Source organism: Aptenodytes forsteri, unplaced genomic scaffold (genome assembly GCF_000699145.1).
Source record: "Aptenodytes forsteri isolate BGI_AS27 unplaced genomic scaffold, ASM69914v1 Scaffold193, whole genome shotgun sequence".
In the NCBI taxonomy this organism is placed as follows: Eukaryota; Metazoa; Chordata; class Aves; order Sphenisciformes; family Spheniscidae; genus Aptenodytes; species Aptenodytes forsteri.
In genome coordinates this window covers 3,950,196-3,971,754 of record NW_008795405.1, presented here as the reverse complement: position 1 = coordinate 3,971,754, position 21,559 = coordinate 3,950,196, and the positions used below count along the sequence as shown (strand labels likewise).

The 21,559-nt window shown below is 41.8% G+C and overlaps 1 protein-coding gene across 5 annotated transcripts in view; it reads right to left on the bottom strand.

Annotated features, from left to right (window-relative positions):
- Positions 1 to 21,559, bottom strand: part of NRXN3 (neurexin 3) — a 1,034,251-nt gene that overhangs the window by 735,462 nt on the left and 277,230 nt on the right. For all 5 annotated transcript variants that reach the window (XM_009280739.2, XM_019472456.1, XM_019472458.1 and 2 more), the window contains 2 exons: positions 17,189 to 17,627; positions 11,706 to 12,089 (listed from right to left, as the gene is read on the bottom strand). In XM_009280739.2, the coding sequence (XP_009279014.1) occupies positions 11,706 to 12,089; positions 17,189 to 17,627 (823 nt within the window). The remainder of the gene's footprint in view (positions 1 to 11,705; positions 12,090 to 17,188; positions 17,628 to 21,559) is intronic.

The window sequence follows — 21,559 nt, the reverse complement described above, 5'->3', positions numbered from 1 at the left end:
GTGACAGACTGGGACAGGAGCAAATCTCCATTCCGCTGAACTCTGGACAATCTCCACCCCCTTCACCAAGGTGGCTAATGGCAGCTCCTTCACTCCGTAGCGGTGCTCCCAGCATCAGACTGGGACTGGTGAAAAGTGAACTGCCAGCTATTACCCGTGCCTTACTTCATCCACATCCTCAGCTGACCAACCCTGTGTTCAACAAGAAGAAAAGCTGGAATTATTAAAAACACAGCTTTGAGGCAAGCACCCTGGCTGCAGTGATAAACCATCCTCCAGTAACACCTGACAGAGAGGGGAAAGGCTAAAATTCAGTGCTGGTCAGTCCTCCAAGAGGACAGAACAATCAAATGCAAATGCAGAACAAAGGAGATTTGCACAAATTGGACATGGGAGTTGACCAGTGGAGTAGCAGCGACTTTTGGGGTTTACATCAAAAAGCCGGACTGCAACAGAAGAGAACTTCACTGGGGAGATGGTAACAACGTGATGAAAACCTGGATGTTTCCATGACTAGGCACTGAATTGTTAGGCTTCCACGTCTAGGAACCACATCCTATACACTGAGATTAATGTAAGGACTCTAGATCTTTTGAAATTTCTTAATATGTCAAGAGTCTTTCCTGTGACCTCATTTTTCTCTTCAGTCACAAACATTCATGACAGACAGATTTAAAAAAAACCAAAAACCAATAACAAAACTATAAAATATTTGAGATGGTTTCTGTATTCTTGCTTCCTTCTTACTATTTAGCAAGCACATGCCTTTTGCCAATCACTCGTTCAGGGGGAAGTCTTGTCCTAACATGGCAGATGATACACGCACAAACTCCATTTTGTTCTGCTCAGCTCAAAACCCCTTGCTCTGTTCCCTGGGCTGGGTGCACTAAGCTGCCTCATGGCTCTTTCTGTCTTCAGCAGTCACGCAAGCAATGGACAGGAAACCAGAGCTATAGAAGAAGAGTTCCTCCTTTCGCCACTCCACTTTGCAGCTCCACCAAAGACCAGGCAGGTCAGGAAGACTGACCTACCTTGTAATCTCTAATGCAAGTACTTCTCCAAGAGACGAATAAGGTATATAAAGGATAGCTACTCTATATATTTCTCATTCTGAGCACAAGCCTAGGACTCCCAGAGCTGTCAATCTAACATGCTTTTCAGCTGAGGGCTGAATTGTCATTTTCCATTTTTACTCATTTAATGAAAGATAGTGTATAAAAATTCACTATTTAAAATAGGGTATTTTTCTTTTCTCTGCAGTTTGAAATGGGGCCTGTGGGTATTGGGGTAGTCAGACTTAAAAGTCCATTTGAATCCTAAACTCTGGTGCTTTGATACAACTTCCAACAGTAATCCCCTCCAACCTGCCCTGTCCTTCTGCTCCCTTCAGCGGTATCGCAACATGAAGGATTACAATCCTTCCTTGTTCAGAAATGGAAAAATGCTAAGTTGCTCACAAGAACACAAGATTAGGATGGTAGGAAACCCCTACCCAAAGGGCCCAGGCTGACCACAAAAGGACCTTGCCTTAACAGGCAGAACTTCTGAAGTCAACAGCTGCATAAAAAATGGAAGCACCGTGAGACCAACAGCACTTATTATGAGGCTGCTTTTCTTGTACATCCTCCCTGCTGCTGTGTCTCTTCAGTGGGATGACTTTTGCATTAATGTGATGAATATCTTCTGAGTTTTACGTTTTACCTATCCACCTACTCACCACCTATAATCATCACAAAGCAGGAAGTCACTCTGAAACTCGTATTAAGATTTCATTTCTCAGGATACAGTTTCCCTCTTCTGCACCTTATCTCGCAATTTTAACCTCCTTGTTCTCAATTACCCAGAAAAAAAAATAAGGATGCTGGTAAGGAAGCAAATACAGATGATGAAAATTATCTTTCCTTTACGCATTCTCTTTAGCAGAGTGAGTAAGAATGGTTTCCTCTGGAGAGCCATACCTTGTAGTCTGGTACCTAGTGGTGGCAGATTCACCAGGACCACTCTGTGAGCTGTTCTGTGGATTAACTGCATATAAGAGAAGGCAGACAAACCATGAAGATCTGGGTAAGCCAGTATACACCACCAAGTAGGACCTTTCCATGCTTGTGGTGATGGCTGTGCTTTTGTATATCCTCTCCATATCACATAATAGCCTCATCCAATCAATCAAAGTGTCCAAGAGGCGACTGCCTATCTCCACATGGAGAGAGAGTCAATTAAGGGAGCATCATGAATGCCAAGTCTTTCCTCTCCCCCCGAGATGAATAGAGAAGAAGAAATGAGACAGGAAATGCACTGTGCCAGGGCCTGCCTTTCAGCTTGATGGCTTCGACTGGGCAAAGCAGAGAGATAGAGAAAGCTAATTTCACAGATAACATCTCCAAGGTCTATATAGTGATTTTAAATATTGGAAATAATTTTTCATGACAAATGAATCTATTTCATCCTGGCCACTTCCATCAAGATATTTCCATTAATTGTCGGGACAATTGGCAGTCTCAGCAGAAACACAAACTGGTCTGATTCAAGGGTATGGAAAGGAAGAGGGGTGTGAAGCCACAGGGACTGAGATCAGCCACTGAGCTATAAGAGACACAAAGATGCCATGTAGTCTGAAGCAACTCTTGCACCCAGTGTCATCAGTTCGTCTCTAGACACCTGACAGATCACAACAGACATGGTGCATACTCAAAGTAAGCAAGCCCATTCTGGATCATACATGTGACATGCCATTATATGTCTTGCTGGGAGTTACCTGGGAAAGCTAGGATGAGAAGGCGAAAAAGTATTTCCTTTCTTCATGGTGACTTACCACTTCAGATGATCCAAGTTTTAGCAAATTCTACCTTTGCCTGATGCAGTGTGATTTGGGCAAAACTGACCTGCTATTACAAGCTGTCCTTTAATCTGAGAGTTATCTGAGCAGCATTGTGCCTTGACTTACAGATAGGGTGTATTTTGTGGCTTGCATTAAGGAGAAGCCATTGTTCTGAGCTGCCATTTATAAATCAAGAGATAAACAAACACGCCACTATAATATTAGTCCTGTAGAAGAGGCCTATCGTAACAAAAGTATAAGATGCTAAAAAGCATTAACCAAATGTTCTTACTCATCTACCCATCAACATCTTTTTATGTTGTTCAAGTGCTCTTCACAGGAGCTGACAGTAGCACAAAATCTAATACAGTTTTGGATAATCATATTTCTTGAACTGGGAGGACCTCATGAAAGCTACATTCAGCAATAAACAGCCAGAAACACAGAAGTTTAGAGAAAAACAGCAGAAATTATCTTCTTCTGTGCCATCAATTACCATATTCGGATGAGATAAAGAGCACCTGGAGTACTAACAAATTCACATGCAGCATGGACGGCAGGAGTGGCCTTAAATATCAAGAGCATATGATGATGGAGACAGGATGAAGAAACAGGAAAGAACACACAGATAAAAAAATCATACCCATGTCATTATAAAATATAGGAGAGACAATCAGTTGATTTTTATATGGTCTCAGATTTTCCAGCTGCTCAGCAGATGCTGTTGGAGATTGTCACATCAATGAGACTCTTTGAAGTTAAAGTTCAACAGCCTAAAGACCATGAAATGATCTTTTCCCAAAAAGATGTAATCACCCTGACTGCAGAATTAACTGCACACTCTTCTGTACTGAGGAAATCACAAAGGCATTACAAGGCAACAAATGCCATCACTTGTCCTGGAAACAACTTCTATTCAGAGTGGCTTTTGACTGAATATATACATCTATGGACAATAAAGTTATGATGAGCGGAAAGGATCACAATATAAATCCATGGAAGTGAGAGACTCTGAAATTGTTCCTTCATATTGTTTCTCTTCCCTTACAAGCCCCACCTTGGCTGTACTGTCCTTACTGGAGCTAGCACAACATCTCATAAGCATCTTGGGAATTGTTGGGATGTTAGAACAGAAGTTACCCCATGGAAGGGAAGGAAAGGATGCAGAGATGAGGGATACATAAAAGCCTAATACAGTAGAATAATCCAACACTTATGCAACCAACAGTAGCCTTCTGCTCTCACACCCAGTCATTAGGGAGAGATATGAGGGAGCTAAGCACCGAAAGCCCAGGCCTGCGTTTCTTGAGCAGAATTGTGTACAGCATATACCACAGCAGTAGCTGCTTGGGCCAGCCATAGGGGGAACAGCCACAGGTGTTCCAAATGGATTGATGGCAAGTGAGAAAATGAACTTCTCACACAAATGCCTTTAGCAAAAGCTAACATGCCTCAGATCATGTTCAATGGAAACTAGACTATAAAATTAGTGAGGAACAAATTAAAATGAGTGTGAAGGGATTGTGTGAACTCTTTTTCTAATTTTAGATGGAATCTTTTTTTCTGCAGTTTGGAGACATTTTGGGAAATTGTACAATAGGGACCTATCTGGTACTAGTAAGTCGATGAACAGATGAGCTCTAGAACAGACCTTCTGATTTCTAACATCTTTCACTTTATCTCATGAAATCATAAAAATTATTCTGATGTTTTGACTTTCCTAAAGTCTTTGAATATTCAAGATCCAGCAGGGATTAAAAGCATTAAAACACTGCAGCAAAGGCTTTTCTCCTAATGTGTCCAGCACCCCTAGGAAGGTGGGCATCAGTCCTATAAGAAAATCTATTCTCAGCAGTTATCTAGCATTACACTGCAGACTCAGAAGGTCTGGACAGTCCAAAAAGCATCAACACATTTGAGGTTTTTTAAACAAACCTTCAAACACGTAGTCATCATCAAACATCTTTGCTAAAATAAAAAAGAAATCTATGCTGCTACCCATGCTTGAGACAGAAAAGCCTGCAGCATTTAAACCATGTAGTAAATGATTTTGTAGCATTTCTTATTACCAGTAATTTTACAACATCTCCGTTTATTACATACATAATGGGCAGATGTGTGTTGTCATTAAACTGTTCTTAGCAAACATTGCTATAAAGGTACTTGGCAGATAATAAAATGTGTAGCCCTATGCTCAACATCAGCATTGCCAACAGCAGGCACATTGCTGTTCACAAACAGTATGCCACAAAACACAGAAAAAGCCTGGTTTGCTCAGGGTGTTAATTGTCCATCTGTGAGCAGACCCACACGTGAAGGGACATTGGTTCCAGCCCTTGGGAGGAGAACTGGAGTGGGATATCTCTGTCTTGGTGCAATGAACACTGGGTGCAGCTCAGCAAAAGGAAAGGGCTGGAACAAGACTTTTTTTTTCTTACCTGGAAAAGACTCAGGCTATGTACAATTCTGAGCAATTAACTTCAAAGGTTTAAAATCTAAACCTCAGTGTCTTTTATTTCAATCTTAAATGGCCAGCAGTCTCATACCAACCTGCCTTTTCTAATACTATCAGTATATACCTCTTGATAAAAAACCCCCTCCAATTAAGGCAATTAAGTAGGAGAAAGCATTAAAAAGTGAGTGATCAACAACATTTGATTTTCATTGGCCTAAACCGACCTGATTTTCAGTTGTCTTTTGCTTTGTGTCCTTCCTGGGCTTTTGCCCTCTGCAGTCCCTCTCACAGTGTTTCGGTAGAAAGAAAGCATGCAGAGAGCTTTCGGGATCCACAGAACAGACTTCATGCACCTTTTTGAGCCCATGGCATTTTCACTGCAGCTACAGAAAATAGCTGATGTGAATACAACACACATTCCTCTCTTCCTGCTAGTTTAATGCCAGGGCTTTGGGGCCCTTTTCAGAAAAGTCCATGGGTTATGAGGAGGTACTTTGTTATCACAGCAAAGAAGTACACCATCCTCCATGAGCCAGATTCCAACTCCTACCTCCAACACCTTAAGTGCAATGAACAGGGGGCTGCAGTGACCTGATGCTGCAACTGATGTCAAATACTAACAAATTAGAAGCCAAAGGGTAGAGAAGACATTAAGTACTTAAAAAAACACTAAAGATCCTTCACAGTAGCTGCACCAACCCACCCTTCCCACCCTCCTGCATGTCTGTAACAGCCCTCCAGCCCTTCTGGCTGACAAGACTTGCAACTCACCCTAATTTCTACTAGGTAGTAGTATGACAAGGTAGTTCACATGCAACGGGAGGTGCTACCCATTGCATTGGAAGATCCTTTTTGTCAATTCTCCCAAAGCCTGCCCTACGTCTGATGACCGGAAAGCATTTGGGAAGCATTCCCATGGGCTTTCAGATATTTTATGTCCTTTATTTCAAACTAACTGGCAAAACTGCAGACCTATTGGAACAACATACTTTAGAACAGAGAGGCTGCACTGCAGACACTGTTCTCTGATACTCCTATTCTTTCTAAAACCCTAGGATGCAAGAATGACTAAATACTACCAAGAGTACAAGCTCCAAGTTTTTTTTCCCTAATGCCTGACACACCACAACCCAACACCTAGCAAACTCAGTACAAAGCCTCAATATGTACTTGCAATCATAACTTCCATCACAAATCCACTTCGCTGTGCCTGCCATTCCTTTCAGAAGCAACCAAAAACTGCCTTTCAGTTTAGGAGTCTTTCTGGTGTGACTAAATCTTGCTCTCCACCATACATACTCTAATCAGATATAACAGGAGTGCAGGAGAGCTCAGGGAGCAGGAGGAGGTGAGATTGTTACCACATTACAAGGCACTCAGAGCATCACTTGCAGGAGGAATTGTGTCCTGTCTATTAGCTTCTTTTCTATTTTTTTTGCTTTATGCCCCCACCCCAAATAAGACATCCTCTTTTTTGTCAGTCTGGTAGCCTTAGCAGTTTGGCACTGTAAATTCATAGAATCATAGAATAGTTTGGGTTGGAAGGGACCTCTAAAGGTCATCTAGTCCAACCCCCCTGCCATGGGCAGGGACATCTTCAACTAGATCAGGTGGCTCAGAGCCCCGTCCAACCTGACCTTGAATGTTTCCAGGGATGGGGCATCCACCACCTCTCTGGGCAACCTGGTCCAGTGTTTCACCACCCTCAGCATAAAAAATGTCTTCCTTACATCTAGTCTATATCTACCCCCATTTAGTTTAAAGCCATTTAACCATGCTGCTCCACAGCACAGACAGTTACCTTCTGGCGTGCAGCAATACTGAATTATCAGACCAGAATCTCCACACAATCAATAAAAAGAGACAGGCAAATCAACAAAAGGAGGCAAGCAGGTCATGTTATTGCTTTGAATTTCTCCTGAGAAGCAACTACCTTCCTCCACAGACTGCACAGGGAACGTAGACATTTAGCACAGGTCCTCATTATCAGGCTTCTACTTTTTTAATCTTAGAGTACTTATCCAAGGCATCTAAAGAAGGAGGTCACAATACTACTTTAATTGAGTTCATGACACTTGCAAAGTCAGCAGAGTTATTTGCTAGCCTGGTGGACAGCCACACCACTGGTCCCTTCCAACAGCTACTGTGGAATCTCTGAAGTTTCAGAAACTTATCCAAATGCTGCTATGTTTATAGAAGCTCCTTAATTTTAACAGTGGCTCAAAAAGGCTCTTCTCAGATATGATTTCCAACATTGTCACACTGAGTTAGACTGCGTAGTAGAGAACCATTATGGAAAGAGGATAGAGAATGGGAAGCTCAAGGATTTAAGAAAATAAATAGCTAATGGGTGTGTTACCTGGTCAGCACAGCCTCTGGTGGAAGGTATGAAATGGGGACCACATCTAGCTAATTGCCAGCATTTGCTGCTGCCTTTGCTTAGCCTCACAGCCTGGCATTGAGCACTTCTGGCCCGTGAATCCAATTGCACTTTCATCTCCTCTCCCTTCTGTGTCACCTGCCACTGGCTACAGAGCTGGAGAGAAACACAATCTCACAAGCAGATCAAGTGAAATTTATGAAGACTGAGGAGAGTCTTGTGTACGTGAAGTACTTTGTCTCAGCCTTTCTGATGATCAAACACATATCCATTCACTCTAGTTTCTATGGCAAGGCCTTGAATGTAAATATACCTGATAGAAGCCTTCACAATTTGTCTCCCAAGAATATTCTTTCCTAGTTAATACAGGAAAAACATACAGTTACCGAAAGAACCAGAGCAGTCCTACCAGCACGTTTGACTCCCTGACATACCCTGCCTTGGGTGGGAGGCATATCAGACATGAACTTGTCTTTGCCGTGTCTCACCCCGTCTCTTCCATGCAATTTCAATTACCCCAAGGAGGGACTATATTACCCTTAGAAGCTATGACAACTTTGAGACTGAAAACACCTTTGTCTGCTTACATCACTGCCAATACTGGATGACCAATTAGATACTGGAATTGTAAGAATGAATTTGAGGCCTTGGCAGCAGTTCTCCGTTCTGGGCCCTATCAAACCGCAGCCACAGCAAGGTTTCTCCATCTGCACAGAAGTACTGCCTGAGCAGATCACTGCAACCAAAGTCTATGTTGCATCCAGTGTAACTTGCTGAATATACAGAGGTGTGACTTCACTGACAGGACAAACTCCCACAGGCTTTAGATATAGGTGACATACTGAATACCGTGTATTTGTATTGTTTCACCATGAATAAAAAGAACCCAAACCTCTTTTCTAACTATGACACAATCAATTTCCTTTTCGAGTCCCTTTTAGATGTATAACGGTCCTTCATATGGCAAAGTATAAAATGTATGAGAAATACAGCATTATAAATGTAGAAATGCTATACCTGGAAAGTGGGAGACAGACTTTACCGTCAACAACAAATGAATCATCTGCTTCTCTCCCTGGAGTTGTACTTATGTCTTTTGTATTTTTAATACTTAACTAAATGTTAAGTATGTGCTTTGCTTTGTGATAAAGAGTGATTTTCCTGGTAGCCAACAGGCATAGAAGATTCTTTATTCTAGGCTCTCCTGCCCCTTAACCCTTTACCCTACATCTTGGGCTGCAAACCCCTTCCAAGAGTTGCACTCCTCCCTTTTAACAGGACAGAAGTCTAAGGACTGAATAAAGTGATTGAGACAGCCCTTCTCAGATAACAGATGGCAGACTGGAAAAGTGGGTCAGTAGCTGTCTCTTATTAAAAGAGCTAGCCTGCTCCTTCTTCATTCCTCCCCTTACAAACCAGCCTGGCTCCCCCTGGTCCTGTGGCAGCTCTTTGCTCACTATGTAGAAGTGCCACTGTGGCATGGCAGCATCTCTCACTTGATTCCTTTCCCAGGGAATCAACTTTTCTCCTTCCAACAGTATTTGGATCACAGGCTAGCTGAAGTCAGGACCTGCAATAATCCTTGGATGTCAGACCACGAGAATGAAAAATATCGTTGGTAGCCTGCAATACTTTTGCTCATGGAGGGAAAATTGCTGTGCACTAATGCAGTCGCCTGATATCAAGTAGTTGTATCAGAGCAGCACGAGGCTGCTATGTAACACCACAATAAATGTTGTGGAGTCAAATACACTTCAATCTGCACAACTTTTTTCGTGTATCCAGTCTACAAATACTTATTCCCTGTGAGCTGCTTCTCGTGTTGCCAAGGAACCTCAGGCATGAAAGCCATGTTTTGCCTGACACTGGGCCTAAACCAGTAAGGGGTCTGTGGTTTCTAGTTATAGACAAAATAAGTTGCTCAGGATTAGGACCTCTGCATACATCTTTTATGTTGTTCTGAACTACAACATCATTGTTTTGTTAACCTTAAATACGCTCTGATTCTAACACATATTTATTAGGACCTCAAGTTCCCACACTGGTAGACATGCATTCATATATGTATCTTTCTTGTTCATACTGATGCTGGCCAGAGCATGGCCAAGTTATGGATCTCGGGCCAGACTTGAGATTCATTTCTCCTAAATTAAAATGCTTACATGCCCTTAACCTACTGATTTCTTTTCACTGGTAACAAAAGGAGTAAAAGCCAACACCATAGATATCTAAAGGTACATGAGATGAATTCTGTTCTTTATGTCATTGGTGAGCTTTGGATTCTCTTCTGAGAGCTAGGTCCAGGAGATGAACATAAGACAGAGTCCAGAAAGTCCTGAATTATAGAGCTGGTCACTCCCAATACTAAATAAAGACCAAGGGCAAGCATAACTGCGGTTTTTTGGGGGGACGACGACAATGCATTTATGGTAGTGTTTCTTTTTATCATGTCTGTCCAAAACCTAATCACACAACAATTGGCCAAAACAATTCCCAAGGCTGTGGTTGAGAAAACCTCTGATGTTTTCCAGAGTCTTCTAATCCAATGTAGTCTATAAGAGAGAACTGCTGAGCTGACATTGGCATAGCCAATGCCCATGAATCTTACATTTTCACCCATGTCCTCACAGCACGGATGGCAGTGTTGATGCTTCAGCTGTTTTAAGGACCACAGGCAATTAACTACTATTACTGCTTAGGGCAGCATGCTACAAATTGCTGGCTGTGAGAAGCTTTATGAATGATCATAGATCTTGTGCTGTAAAACCTAAAACCCCCATCCAGTCTATAGGAAGAATTCTGGTCATTAACAAAAACTTCCTGCAAAGAAGAAAACCTTCTGGAGAGTGAATGAATTACAAATCTCAATTCTGCCTAATATCTTATGCACTGTACCTAACCTTCATGTTCTTTCTCATAAGTGGCATGGTACTATGATCAATATTAAAAAATGCATAGGGGGGACACTGAGTGAGAAAGGAGCTTCTCTAATATTTATGGCAGAAGCTCAAAAATATCCGAATTTCCAATTCTAAGACACATGCTATAACCTTTAGGCCATGGTGCCAAGTAAGGTAATAGAAAGAAGGGGCTGAAAGCCCTAGGACTCTGCTAATGGTTTACAGTTAATTCTTGAGTGTACTGTGAGTGCAGTTCAGCCAGAATGCAGTGCTCATGGCCAATATTAACAGAAAGGTTGGTTTCAATATAAGAAAACACCCTTTAGGAAGTATTTTCTTTTCTAAGTGATCTTAGCCCCATCTTTTTTTTTAAAACCACTCCCCTACCTCATTCTGATTGTGGCACCAGCACAATAAGGATAACAACAATTAATGGAACCACCTGATATTTGAGAAATATATAGCTCAGATATTAGTAAATTCCTTTCCATGTGGCCTAGAACACATACGTTTTGCCTGCCCGTACCAGCATTACTTGTGCCTCGTATCTCCAATAATATGTCTTCAAATCACCAGCCAGAATGAGTAAGAATAAGATGCAGAGAATCTCCCACCATCTCCTACAGATTTGCCTTATCAGAGGTGAACTTGGAGACATGTTGCTGTTAACACTGTCTCATTAGCTGGCTTTACCCATAAACAGCCATCAAGGAAATCCTACCATGCAAAAAAGAGGAAGACTAGACAGAACTGGGATACATCATCTGTCCCATGCAAGAAAAATTCCCATAACTCAAGTTCACACTTGGTATTGTTTCCAGTAATTTGCCTGAGATTTCTCACATGCAGCAGCATTTTCTGTCTTAGGAGAGAAACCATACTCAGTCAAAGAAAGTCTGGAACTTGAAGACAAGGTCTTCAGAAGGCTTAGGGAGTGAAATGGCAGATGAAGAAGGTAAGCTCATGAAATGAAGGTAGAAAAGATTGGAAGGAAACGATCAGAGAAGAAAGCTTTCCTAGTGTGGGGACCTGAACTTATCATTGGGAAGACCAACAAGGGCAGGGGAAAGTCTCATGGAAACACTGGATTTTGTTCTAGTTCTCCTGCACACCTTCAGCTCTGTGTAACTGAGGTCAGAAAACTCAGCTTACCTCGCTCACATGTTCTACCCCAATAGCCAGTGCCAGTGCAGTCACAAATGAAGCGGTTCCAGCCATCCTTGCAGACTGCATTATTCTTACATGGGTAGCTGTCACACTGCTTGGTGCTGAGGCGGGAGCAGGAGGACTTGACTCCTGCAGCATTCTGTGCCTCTGCCAGCTGCCGGATGTTCTTGCTTCGTCCATCGATGAACAAGTCTCGAATACAGCCGACATAGCCATAGTTCAGCATGGCTGTCCAAAGCTCTGTGGGAAGGATGAGTCCTGCCCGGTTCTCAGGCAGCCCACCGAGGTACATGTCACCTTCCAGATCTAGGATCTCACTCTCCCCACTAGCGGTGAACGGGGTGCGTCTGCTGTTCACTGATATAGTACCTAAATGAGGAGGATAAGGAGACATCAACACTTCCACTTACAGCCTCAGTCTAGTTCATTTTTGCCCAATAACTGAGTGAGGTTTAAGGTTCAGCGCAGGAGAGTGAAGATTCCTCCCTACCTAAATGCACTCCTAACAGAGACAATGTGTCTCACAGCTCCCTCTCCTCTTGAACCACAGGCCATAAGTACTTCCATGCAGTGACTGATCATCATGTGTCTGTATCCCAACTTTCATTATAAGGTCACAAGCATAACAATGCAATGGCTAAATAATAACATGTAAAAACTGAGCATTATTCAATGGTATTCATCCAGCAAAGCAAAGATTTACTGAGAACATACAGGAGTTTGACAGTATCAGGACTGAGGGAGAAAAAAAATAAGTGAAAGCATATTAATTCACACTACATAGCTCTTCGAGAAAACACTTCATCAGTACCTCCAAAGCTGGACCTGGATGATGGAACTAAATAGACCCTCTTCAAATTTGTAGATGGCATCAAATTGGGCAGAATGGTTGATGCATTGGAGGAAGCACAGGGCTACCATTCAGAGAAACCTTTACAAGGTGGAGCAAAGGACTGATAGAAATGTTTGATGCAAATCAACAACAATAAATACAAAATCCTACACCTGAGACAGAATAACCTCACACATAAGTACAGGCTGGAGACCAGCTGGCTAAGGAGCAGCTCTGCAGAAAAGGACCTGGGGATATGGCAGACAACAATTTGAACATGAGTCAGCAGTGTGCACTTGCAGTGACAAGAGACACCGATCACAGGTTGCAGCAAGGGAAACTCCAACTCCATAAAAAGGAACATTTTTCACCATATGGGTGGTCAAACATGGGAACAGAAACCTCAGAGAGGTTGTGGAATCACCATCCTGAAGTCATTCAAAACACAACTGGACAAGACCCTGAAGAAAGCCTAGATTGCAGCAGAGTTTGGACTAGAAATCTCCAGAAGTTTGTTTGAAAATAAATTATTCTATGCTTTTACAAAGGAAGTTAAGTATTCTAACTTCCATTTTACAAACAGGAAAATTGAGGTAGAGAAAGATAAAGGTTATCTCCAAAGAACAGTAATTATTAAAACTGTAGTAGCTTCCATATGCTCCAAGCAAGATGGGGGCATACTGCACTGAGGCCATTCCTATATATTTCAAGAAATTGTCCCAGCACATAAAATAATCAGAACATATAATACAGAAATATAATCAGAACACATGAAACAGGTGCAGAGAAGCGAAGTGACTTGTGTAAGGTCAGAGAGTGAATCCAAAGAAAAACAGGGAACATAACGCAGGTCTCACATCCCAGAGCAGCGTACTCTTCAGAAGAGCATTCAGCAGCTTTCATGATAAGGATATCTGCCCACCAGACACTCAGCTAAAAATCAGCGATTCGCTCTCCCTAGCTATAAATCATCGCATCCAAATGCCTTGTCATTAAGATAGTCTGTCCTCAGAGACAACTACTCAAGCTTTAAGATTAATTCCACATCATTGCATTTTTGTCATACACCTCTATGATAAGGTGGGAGAGTTTAGTTAATAGAGTTAGCTCTATTTTGTGTCTCTGTGAGAAAGTGCAGTTGTGTACACATGCTTTTTCTTCAGTTGTAATAGGTGTCTTCTTAGAGAACAGCACGTATGACACAGACACAAGGTATTTCATGTGTGTGATTTTCAGTAATAATTTAGGAATAATGTCAGAGGCAGCAGAGTGCCAGAAGCAACAGAGGCGTTACAAATTAATGGCTCAAAGAGAACCAGGGTTATTTGATGAATCATTTTGCAAAAACAAGCTGCAGCACTGCAGACTTTTTCCCTTTTACAAAGTAAGAAAAGAGAAGATGTGACAATACACCTACAGTCGTAAAGGCAGTGTGTCACAGAGCCACAGGATCACATCCTCTCTTCCAGCATCTCTGCTGTTACTCCTCAAAAGCAGCATGTGGAGTACATATTACTCAAAAGACTAGAATAAACCAAAATACTGGAGGGCTGAGCTCCAGACAGCTGCTACTATGGAGAAAACAAACACGACCTGCAAAAGCCACAATGGTAAAGAAACCCTCCAAAAGAGAAGAAATACCAAGGAGAAGTGTAAAACCTTGAGAAAGAGCTTGAGATGATGGAAGGAAATAGGCTAGATAGCAGCCTCAACTTTCTGCCAGTGTTTTGTACCCTGCAACTATTCCTGTGAGGAGATGGTACTAGCTCGATGCACAGCACTTTTAAGACCAATCTGCTGAGATGGAGAAATCCTGCATTGACCCTAGGAAGGAGCTGTCACATGAGCTGACTTTTTTTTTTTTTTTTTTTTTTCCAAATCCCACATTTGCAACTCTGTTTAGGTAGATCAAATCCCATCTTGAGAAATCAGAAGCATCTAAGCATCTCCTTTCCAGTCCCTTAGGTACTTCGTGCAGTGCTAAAGAGCAAACAGACCAAAAGACCCCAGTTACTGAGGGCAGAGCTGGTATACAAAGTAGTGCACTGATGCAACCATAGACCAAACTTTCCAGTAATACTTTTAGTGTCTGAATGGGTGGGACAACATGTGTGTTTTGTAGCCAATACCCAGCCAAAAACATTGTCTTGTGTAACGTGCTCAATATTCCCCAGCTAGAAATTGTGACAGGTTTTGTGGACACTTTGTATGAGCTTTCCCCAAGGACAGAAAGGTTACAGGACACTAGGTGTCCATGTCCACACTGTCAGCTTCTGTCCGAGTAGAGAGAAAAGACAGCTTTTGTTGCTCTGGCAGCCAACACAGACGAAAACATACACAAATCCTAAGGGGACTAGAGGTGCCAGAGGTTATTTGAGCACGACTGTCATGCTTCCCCAGCATTTGCGCTCCTGCCTTAGTACATTGTAGTAGTGAATATTTGGATTTTTAGGCTATTTTACTAAGCTCAGCAGAGCCTGAAGTTTTGGACTGTTACAGAAATGGGAAGAAGAAGGGGAGAGATGACACCTAATAAAGGCCTGGCTGCTTTAGTAGTGAGAATCAGAACCTCTAGGTCACTAGTTCATTAAACCCAAATGGCTGTTTTGTAGCCTACATTAAGTAAGTTTATTATTTCAGTTCAGTTTCTAGCTGACAGGCATCCACATTTAACAAATAAAAAAATTAAAAAAAAAATCTCCAAGGTGTAACCATTTTCTGGTCTGCACGTGGGAGAAAAGCCAAGGACTAAACAAGAAGAGATCCTGAACTTCCTTCTCATACCTACCAAAAGTACCACTGGATAAGAGTGGTTGATGCTTCCTAAAGGTATGGTGTGAAGAAATCAATGCCAGCATCCTGGTTTTCTGGGGAGATAAGACATCAGCCACTAGGACCATTAACCCAGTACTCATCGTCAGCAGAAAATGCAATTAAATTAAAAAAAAAAAAAAAGACAAGAACTTACAAATATGTTAATTCTTGTTGAGCAAAGTGCTTTTAATTCAAAATTTGTTATCTCTAATCAGTGTCCAGAACATCACAAACCTCCCTGCCAAGTGACAAAACAAGTCAGTCCTACAGCCTCATCCACCAAGTAGCAATGTCATCTGCCACACCTTCCTAGCCCAAATGAATGTGTGTCCCTCTTCCTGGGTTTTTACAAACTTTCTTAGCAGAGAGCTTAGTGTCATTTCTGTTTCTTCTCCTTCTGCAGCTGCCTCTCCAGGGACCAGACAGTCCCCAAGTGAGCAAGCAAAACTGAAGGCAGTACTGAACACAACTAATTGAGTTTATCCTTGGAAGTTAATTAAATTTTAGCAATTCTAAAGAAATCAAAGCTCCATTTATTTATTTATGGCTTCCTTTATAAAATGTTCTTATCAATGTCTTTAGGAGATAGCAATATATAACCACACATATTAAGTCCTAGTAGACCACCATGCCAAATACAAAGAAACCCCTCACATCATCAAAGAGAAAACCAGCTTCAGGCAAAGACCTGTTCAAACAGCTAGACTTTGCATGGTATCTAAAAGTCAGCTCTTTTGAAAACTCAAGGGAAGCAAATTCTAGCACTGCATTCTCTCTACTGATGGCGTTCAGCAACTGGAAACATAAAATTAGGGACTAAAAGCTATCATCTGGAGATCACCAGACAAATCCCAAATCCACTTGCAAATGTAAGCAAAATTCCCTTTGAAGCGATATATGGCCAGGCTTTGAGATCCCAATGGTTCAGGAAGAATTCAAGTACAATTGTTCACATATTTTCAAGATGAAGTTACAGTATTTGATCATTTTGTTTCCTTACACAATTTCAGAGTACATCATGAGTATGTTAGCTTGATATCCAGTGCTAGAAACAAACAAAATACCTCTTGGAAATTGCATGGTAGGTATATTATTAGAAATATACTATATTGCATTTTTGAAAATGAGAATCTTCAAGGAAAAAAAGGAACATCCACTGAATGGATGATATTAAGAAAGACTCGAATTTGGCATCCGAGAGAGAGTAAAGAAACCTAACTGAAAACTACAAGACACTAAAGGAAACAGAATAGGATGAAAAGGTTGATTTGTCACCATAATTTTGTCACTGGTTGTGCCCATTGCTTTTCTTTTCCTCATGACAAGATCCCAAACCCCTGCTCTTTAAAGACACAAGATTCAGAAGAAGATGGTAATATTAGGTCACAGCAATAAGTTTTCATTTGGTTTCTACTAAGTTTCTTTTTGAACAGAAACACGAAGTAGATCAGTGAGACTTTCTCAAACCAAGAACTAAATAATAATGGTTCTGAAGGATCTTAAACCTTACCACGGCCTACAAAGACGACATCACTATAACTATGTATGTAATTGCAAAGATAGGTCCAGAATATCTGAAGATCGTGAATAAAATATTAATAGACTGCCTCTGTGATATGCCATCCGAAGTTCACACTAATGTTTAATGAAAACCTAGCTATTCACAACTTTGCTTTGCTGGATAAACATCACTGGAGTAACACTAAGTTTTTGTAAGAAGGTGACTCATATCTAACAGTTTTTGAAGGTTCTGAGAATTAATACACAGCCCTAGGTCTGGATCTGAAAGATTAATCTACTTAAGAAAAAGTTATTACTCTACCTGATCTTCCATCTCGTTGAATATCCACATGATACCACTCTCCATCATTGGCTTTCTTCTGGGTGGCCTTGACTTTAATGGTCCCAGAGCCCATGTCCAGCAGCAAGTAGAGGTTCCCATCTAGAAGCTCAACTGCAAAGAAATCTACCTTTGTATTTTTCTGGCTCCTGGCATCTTTCCTCTCCTGAGGCTTGCCATGGGTGAAAAGGATCAGTCCATTGGGTTCAGTGGTTCGGAAATCAAATGAGATGGAGCCCATCCTTTTGGTATTCCATTTAGGCAGACTAATATAGGCCTCAGGTGTCTCAAAGCTGATGGGATCCAGTGTAGCCACATTCTCACATACAAATTTCACTTCCCCGTAGATCTTCATCTTAGTATCACCAATCCGTGCCAAGCGAGACAGCTCCAGACGAATGTCGTTATTCTTATAAACAACCTGCCAGACACAAGGAAAAACATCATACATCAATCCTGCATACAGTACAAATACCCCAATTACTTTCAGCCATGGGAGATAAACTTATCCCAAACGGCAATAGGGAGCAGAAAGGAGACCATGCAAGAGCCTAACACGATGACAGAAGGAGGCAGCACAACCAGGATTCTGTATAGAAATGACAGCAACAGGTACTTTGCAATGACTATAGATCAGATAAGCAGGCAGAAGAGAACATTTAACTGAAGGACAGTGAGAACAATTAACTCTACCACAGGCCCACTCTGCTGTAAAAGCTTTTGTACATAAAATACAGTGTGTGTCTGGTATCGTGCTGTTATATTTGCATAAATCCCATACAAAATACATAACAAAGTGTAACCTCCATGTCCATCTCTGCTAGCCACAGCAGGGAACTCTGTACCACCACTGTCATTTCTCTATTATTCCTAAAAGCCCACTTAACTACTAGGAGAGAGATGCAAAAAAATTTAAGCAAGTTGCTGTGAACCGTTGGTGATTGCCCTGTGGCTCCTAAAGAGCTACAAGAAAAAATGAACAAATACTTAAAATTTCTCTGACCAAGAAATCTTAGATCACTACAGGCACAAACGTGCTATAGAGATGTCTGCATAGCTTACCCTCGCTTCAAGAAACCTATGCTCTCTGTGCTAACACATAAAAGCCTGTACGTGTTCAGTGCCTGGACTCTTACCCTCTCTGGGTTAAGGACCAGAACTCTGGACTCTGTGTTGCTACATGGATGGAAATTAGCCAAGAGAAGAGTTCCAAACAGGCAAGCACTCCTGAGCACGCCTGGCTTGCTCAGGAGTCCAGACCTCCTGCCCTTGTCTTTCTCACAGGTACAGAACTAATTCCTCGCAAAGAGGACTCCTCTCTGCCCTGTGACATTCTCACAGAGGCAGGGACTGGAGAAGGCACAAAACTGAAATATTTGTAAGCTGTACTTCCTCTCAACCACCTTCCATGCCTGCTAAACCCAGAGCTGGCACATACAGCAAGCAAAACCATTTCTGCAACTAGCACAATTTTGACTGAATTCATGTTCTGCGATGCTACTGACGACTCTGATTTCTTCTAAGGAGTTATTATTTTAAAATACTTTGTGCCTATTACATATAGCATATACATACACACACATTTGATTTCTGCTTTCAAAATGCTAGCAGGATGAGTTGTCAGCAATTTGCTATGAAAAGAAAAAGGAAAGGAGATATGCATTGTTAATTTTACAAATAGGACAGGAAAGTCAGAGAAATGAGAGTGCAGTAAATATTAAAAGGCAAATGAGGGAGACAATGAGGGATAAGCTTCTAAAGTAGGTGACCTCAGGATGAAAAATAAATGAAATCACAATTCAACACATTTGTAGCAAGCAAAGAATTTCCAGCTTTTGCTAAGCATTAAAGGAGAATTTTCCCAGTGCAGCCAGCACAGCATCAGATTTTCCTGTTGCAAAGGCAGAACACCCTACATCAGAGTGAAAGGGGAAGTCAGCTGTTAATTCCCCTTTGGAGTCATTGCACAAAGCTGTAGTTCCTCCCAGCAGAGGACAGTATTGACCCACAATAGCTTGTTTTGCTCCAATTCCCAATAAAGCACTCTGCCCTCACACAGACTTCAAAAACATCAAGTCTATTAATATCTGCAACATGAATAAAATATATTTTCAATTTGTGGGACTGTAGTAGTTTCATTCTACGGATTAACCATGTCAAATGCTCTCATTAGACAGACCATACACCTCCCTCCAGTGACTCAGCAAGGCTGTGCATTACAGCCTCCCCCTCTTGCCAGACAACAAGGTGCACTTCAGCCAGACAGCAGAGACGAGCTGCAGCTACCTTTGTACCCAGGAAAGGCACACGTAAGAAGTGTGAGATGTACTCCTTGCACGTCCAGCTATCTGGACTGCCCAGGACTTCTGCACATACTTTGTGTGTGCAGCAAGTCCAGTGCTTTCCACAAACACTAGTTCTGAGCACTGCATGCAGTCCTGTCTCTGCATCTCGAGGAAACAAGAGGAGCTGAAGGTACAGAGGAAAATAAACAGAACAATTAAGAGGGTGGAACAGGATGCTTTATGAGGATAGCCTGAAAAGGCCAGGGCTCTTATATTTGGAGAGGACTGAGAAAAAATATGATTGAAGTTTACAGAAGATGGAGGTTAATGTAGAACTGCCTTTGCCAAATCCAGCAATAATAGAACTAGAGGCACTCGCTGAAACTTTTAGGATATCAGTTTAAAATGGATTTTTGGAAGTACTTATTTACAGAGAGGGTGGTGAACTTCTGGAACTTGCTGCCACAGGAGGTCGTGGAAGCAGCATCAGCAGGCTCAAAAAGAACCAGAAAGATAAATGGACAGCAAGTCCACAAACTGATATTAAAGGGAAAAGGAAGGGACAGACCTTCTAATAATCCTAATCCAATAGCAGTGGATGCTGTGGGACTGTAAGGGGAATGCACCACTGGTAGTAGCCATGCTCACACGCTCTCCCTAAACAGCACTTGCACCTGCCACTATTGGAGGCAGAATACTGGGTAAATAAATGGATTGACTGTTCTTCAGGCCCAGTAGGGCTTTTGTCATGTTCTTAATGAATCTAAGCGTATAGTAGGTTGTGCACAGTCTACTCCTTGTCCCTCTGCAGGGACAGCCTGGGAAAGAGGGTAGTTGGAAATGGGTTCCTGTGGACAGAGTCCTTCTGCCAGCACATACACATGGGACTCCCTGACTGGTACAACTTCAGCACAACGCTGCATTTTTTATTTCACCCCAGTATGGAGTTGCTTTGGTGGGCAAGAGAATGCCAGGCCTGAATGAACTGTGACTTTAATGATCCTAACATAGGAGAACTGCCCTTATAGGATACTACTAACAGTTGCTAAAACCAACACTCTTCTAAACTGTACCTTGACCCAGCCTTTCCACATATGAGAGGAGCAGACAGGTAGCACAATACCCTACATATGGTTGATGGCTGGTGTTGGGTTGTATCTAGCTATGACTCAGCCATCTGCTTTCAGCAACCTCTGCAGGTTGCTGGTAGAAGGAATATGATCACATACACATAAGCAGATTCCAGCTCTCAGCTGAGCCGCATACAGGTTACATCTCCCCCTTTCACATATTTGATACTTAAGTAACAATCACCATCTCTTCTGGGTTTATTTGGGGTTTGCTGCAAACTGCCTTGTATTTCATTAGTCATACCCGTACCACAGCCAGAGAATCCTTGAGACAGAAGGCTTTCAAAGGATCTAGAGAAAATTACATGGAGTCAGTTGTAACCCAGAAAGTCACTAACAATGGAGGATCTGAGAGCGAGTTTGAAAGAAAGGACCAAGAAAGCAAGCACAAAGGAAGACTTGGGGAAGAGAGGAGAAAGGGTGTTGAGTAGATACAAGAGTTCTGAATTCAGTCTTTTCAAAGGAACAGATCCACCCCAATCTGAATCTCTATTATTCAAGTGTTTGTTGTTCTACATTATTTTCTTTAAAAAAAACCAAACCCACAACCTAGCTTGAGAAATTTAAAAAGCACTTGTGTTTAAGGAAGAAGTACAAGTGTTCACATAGCTGACTTGAGGTATCATTGACAGCCACATTTGGACATCAAGATCTTGATGTATAATCAGGTACACCACAACTCTCAGCACTATAAACAAAAAGATAAAAATAATCCTTGGGTGTAAAACCAAGGTGAATCCTGAGCAGGAATAGAGAGCCAACAGCATCTCTGGCTTGGGCAATGAAACGCTAAGGCAGCTTCTGATAGCTGCGGTTCCATTGTTAAACCAAAAGTTCAAGAATGAGAAAAGGGAATATAATTAAATGACTGGAATGCGTGTCCCATAATGAAGAACATTCAAATTCAGTCTGTTTAATAGGTAGAGGTTAAAGGGTGA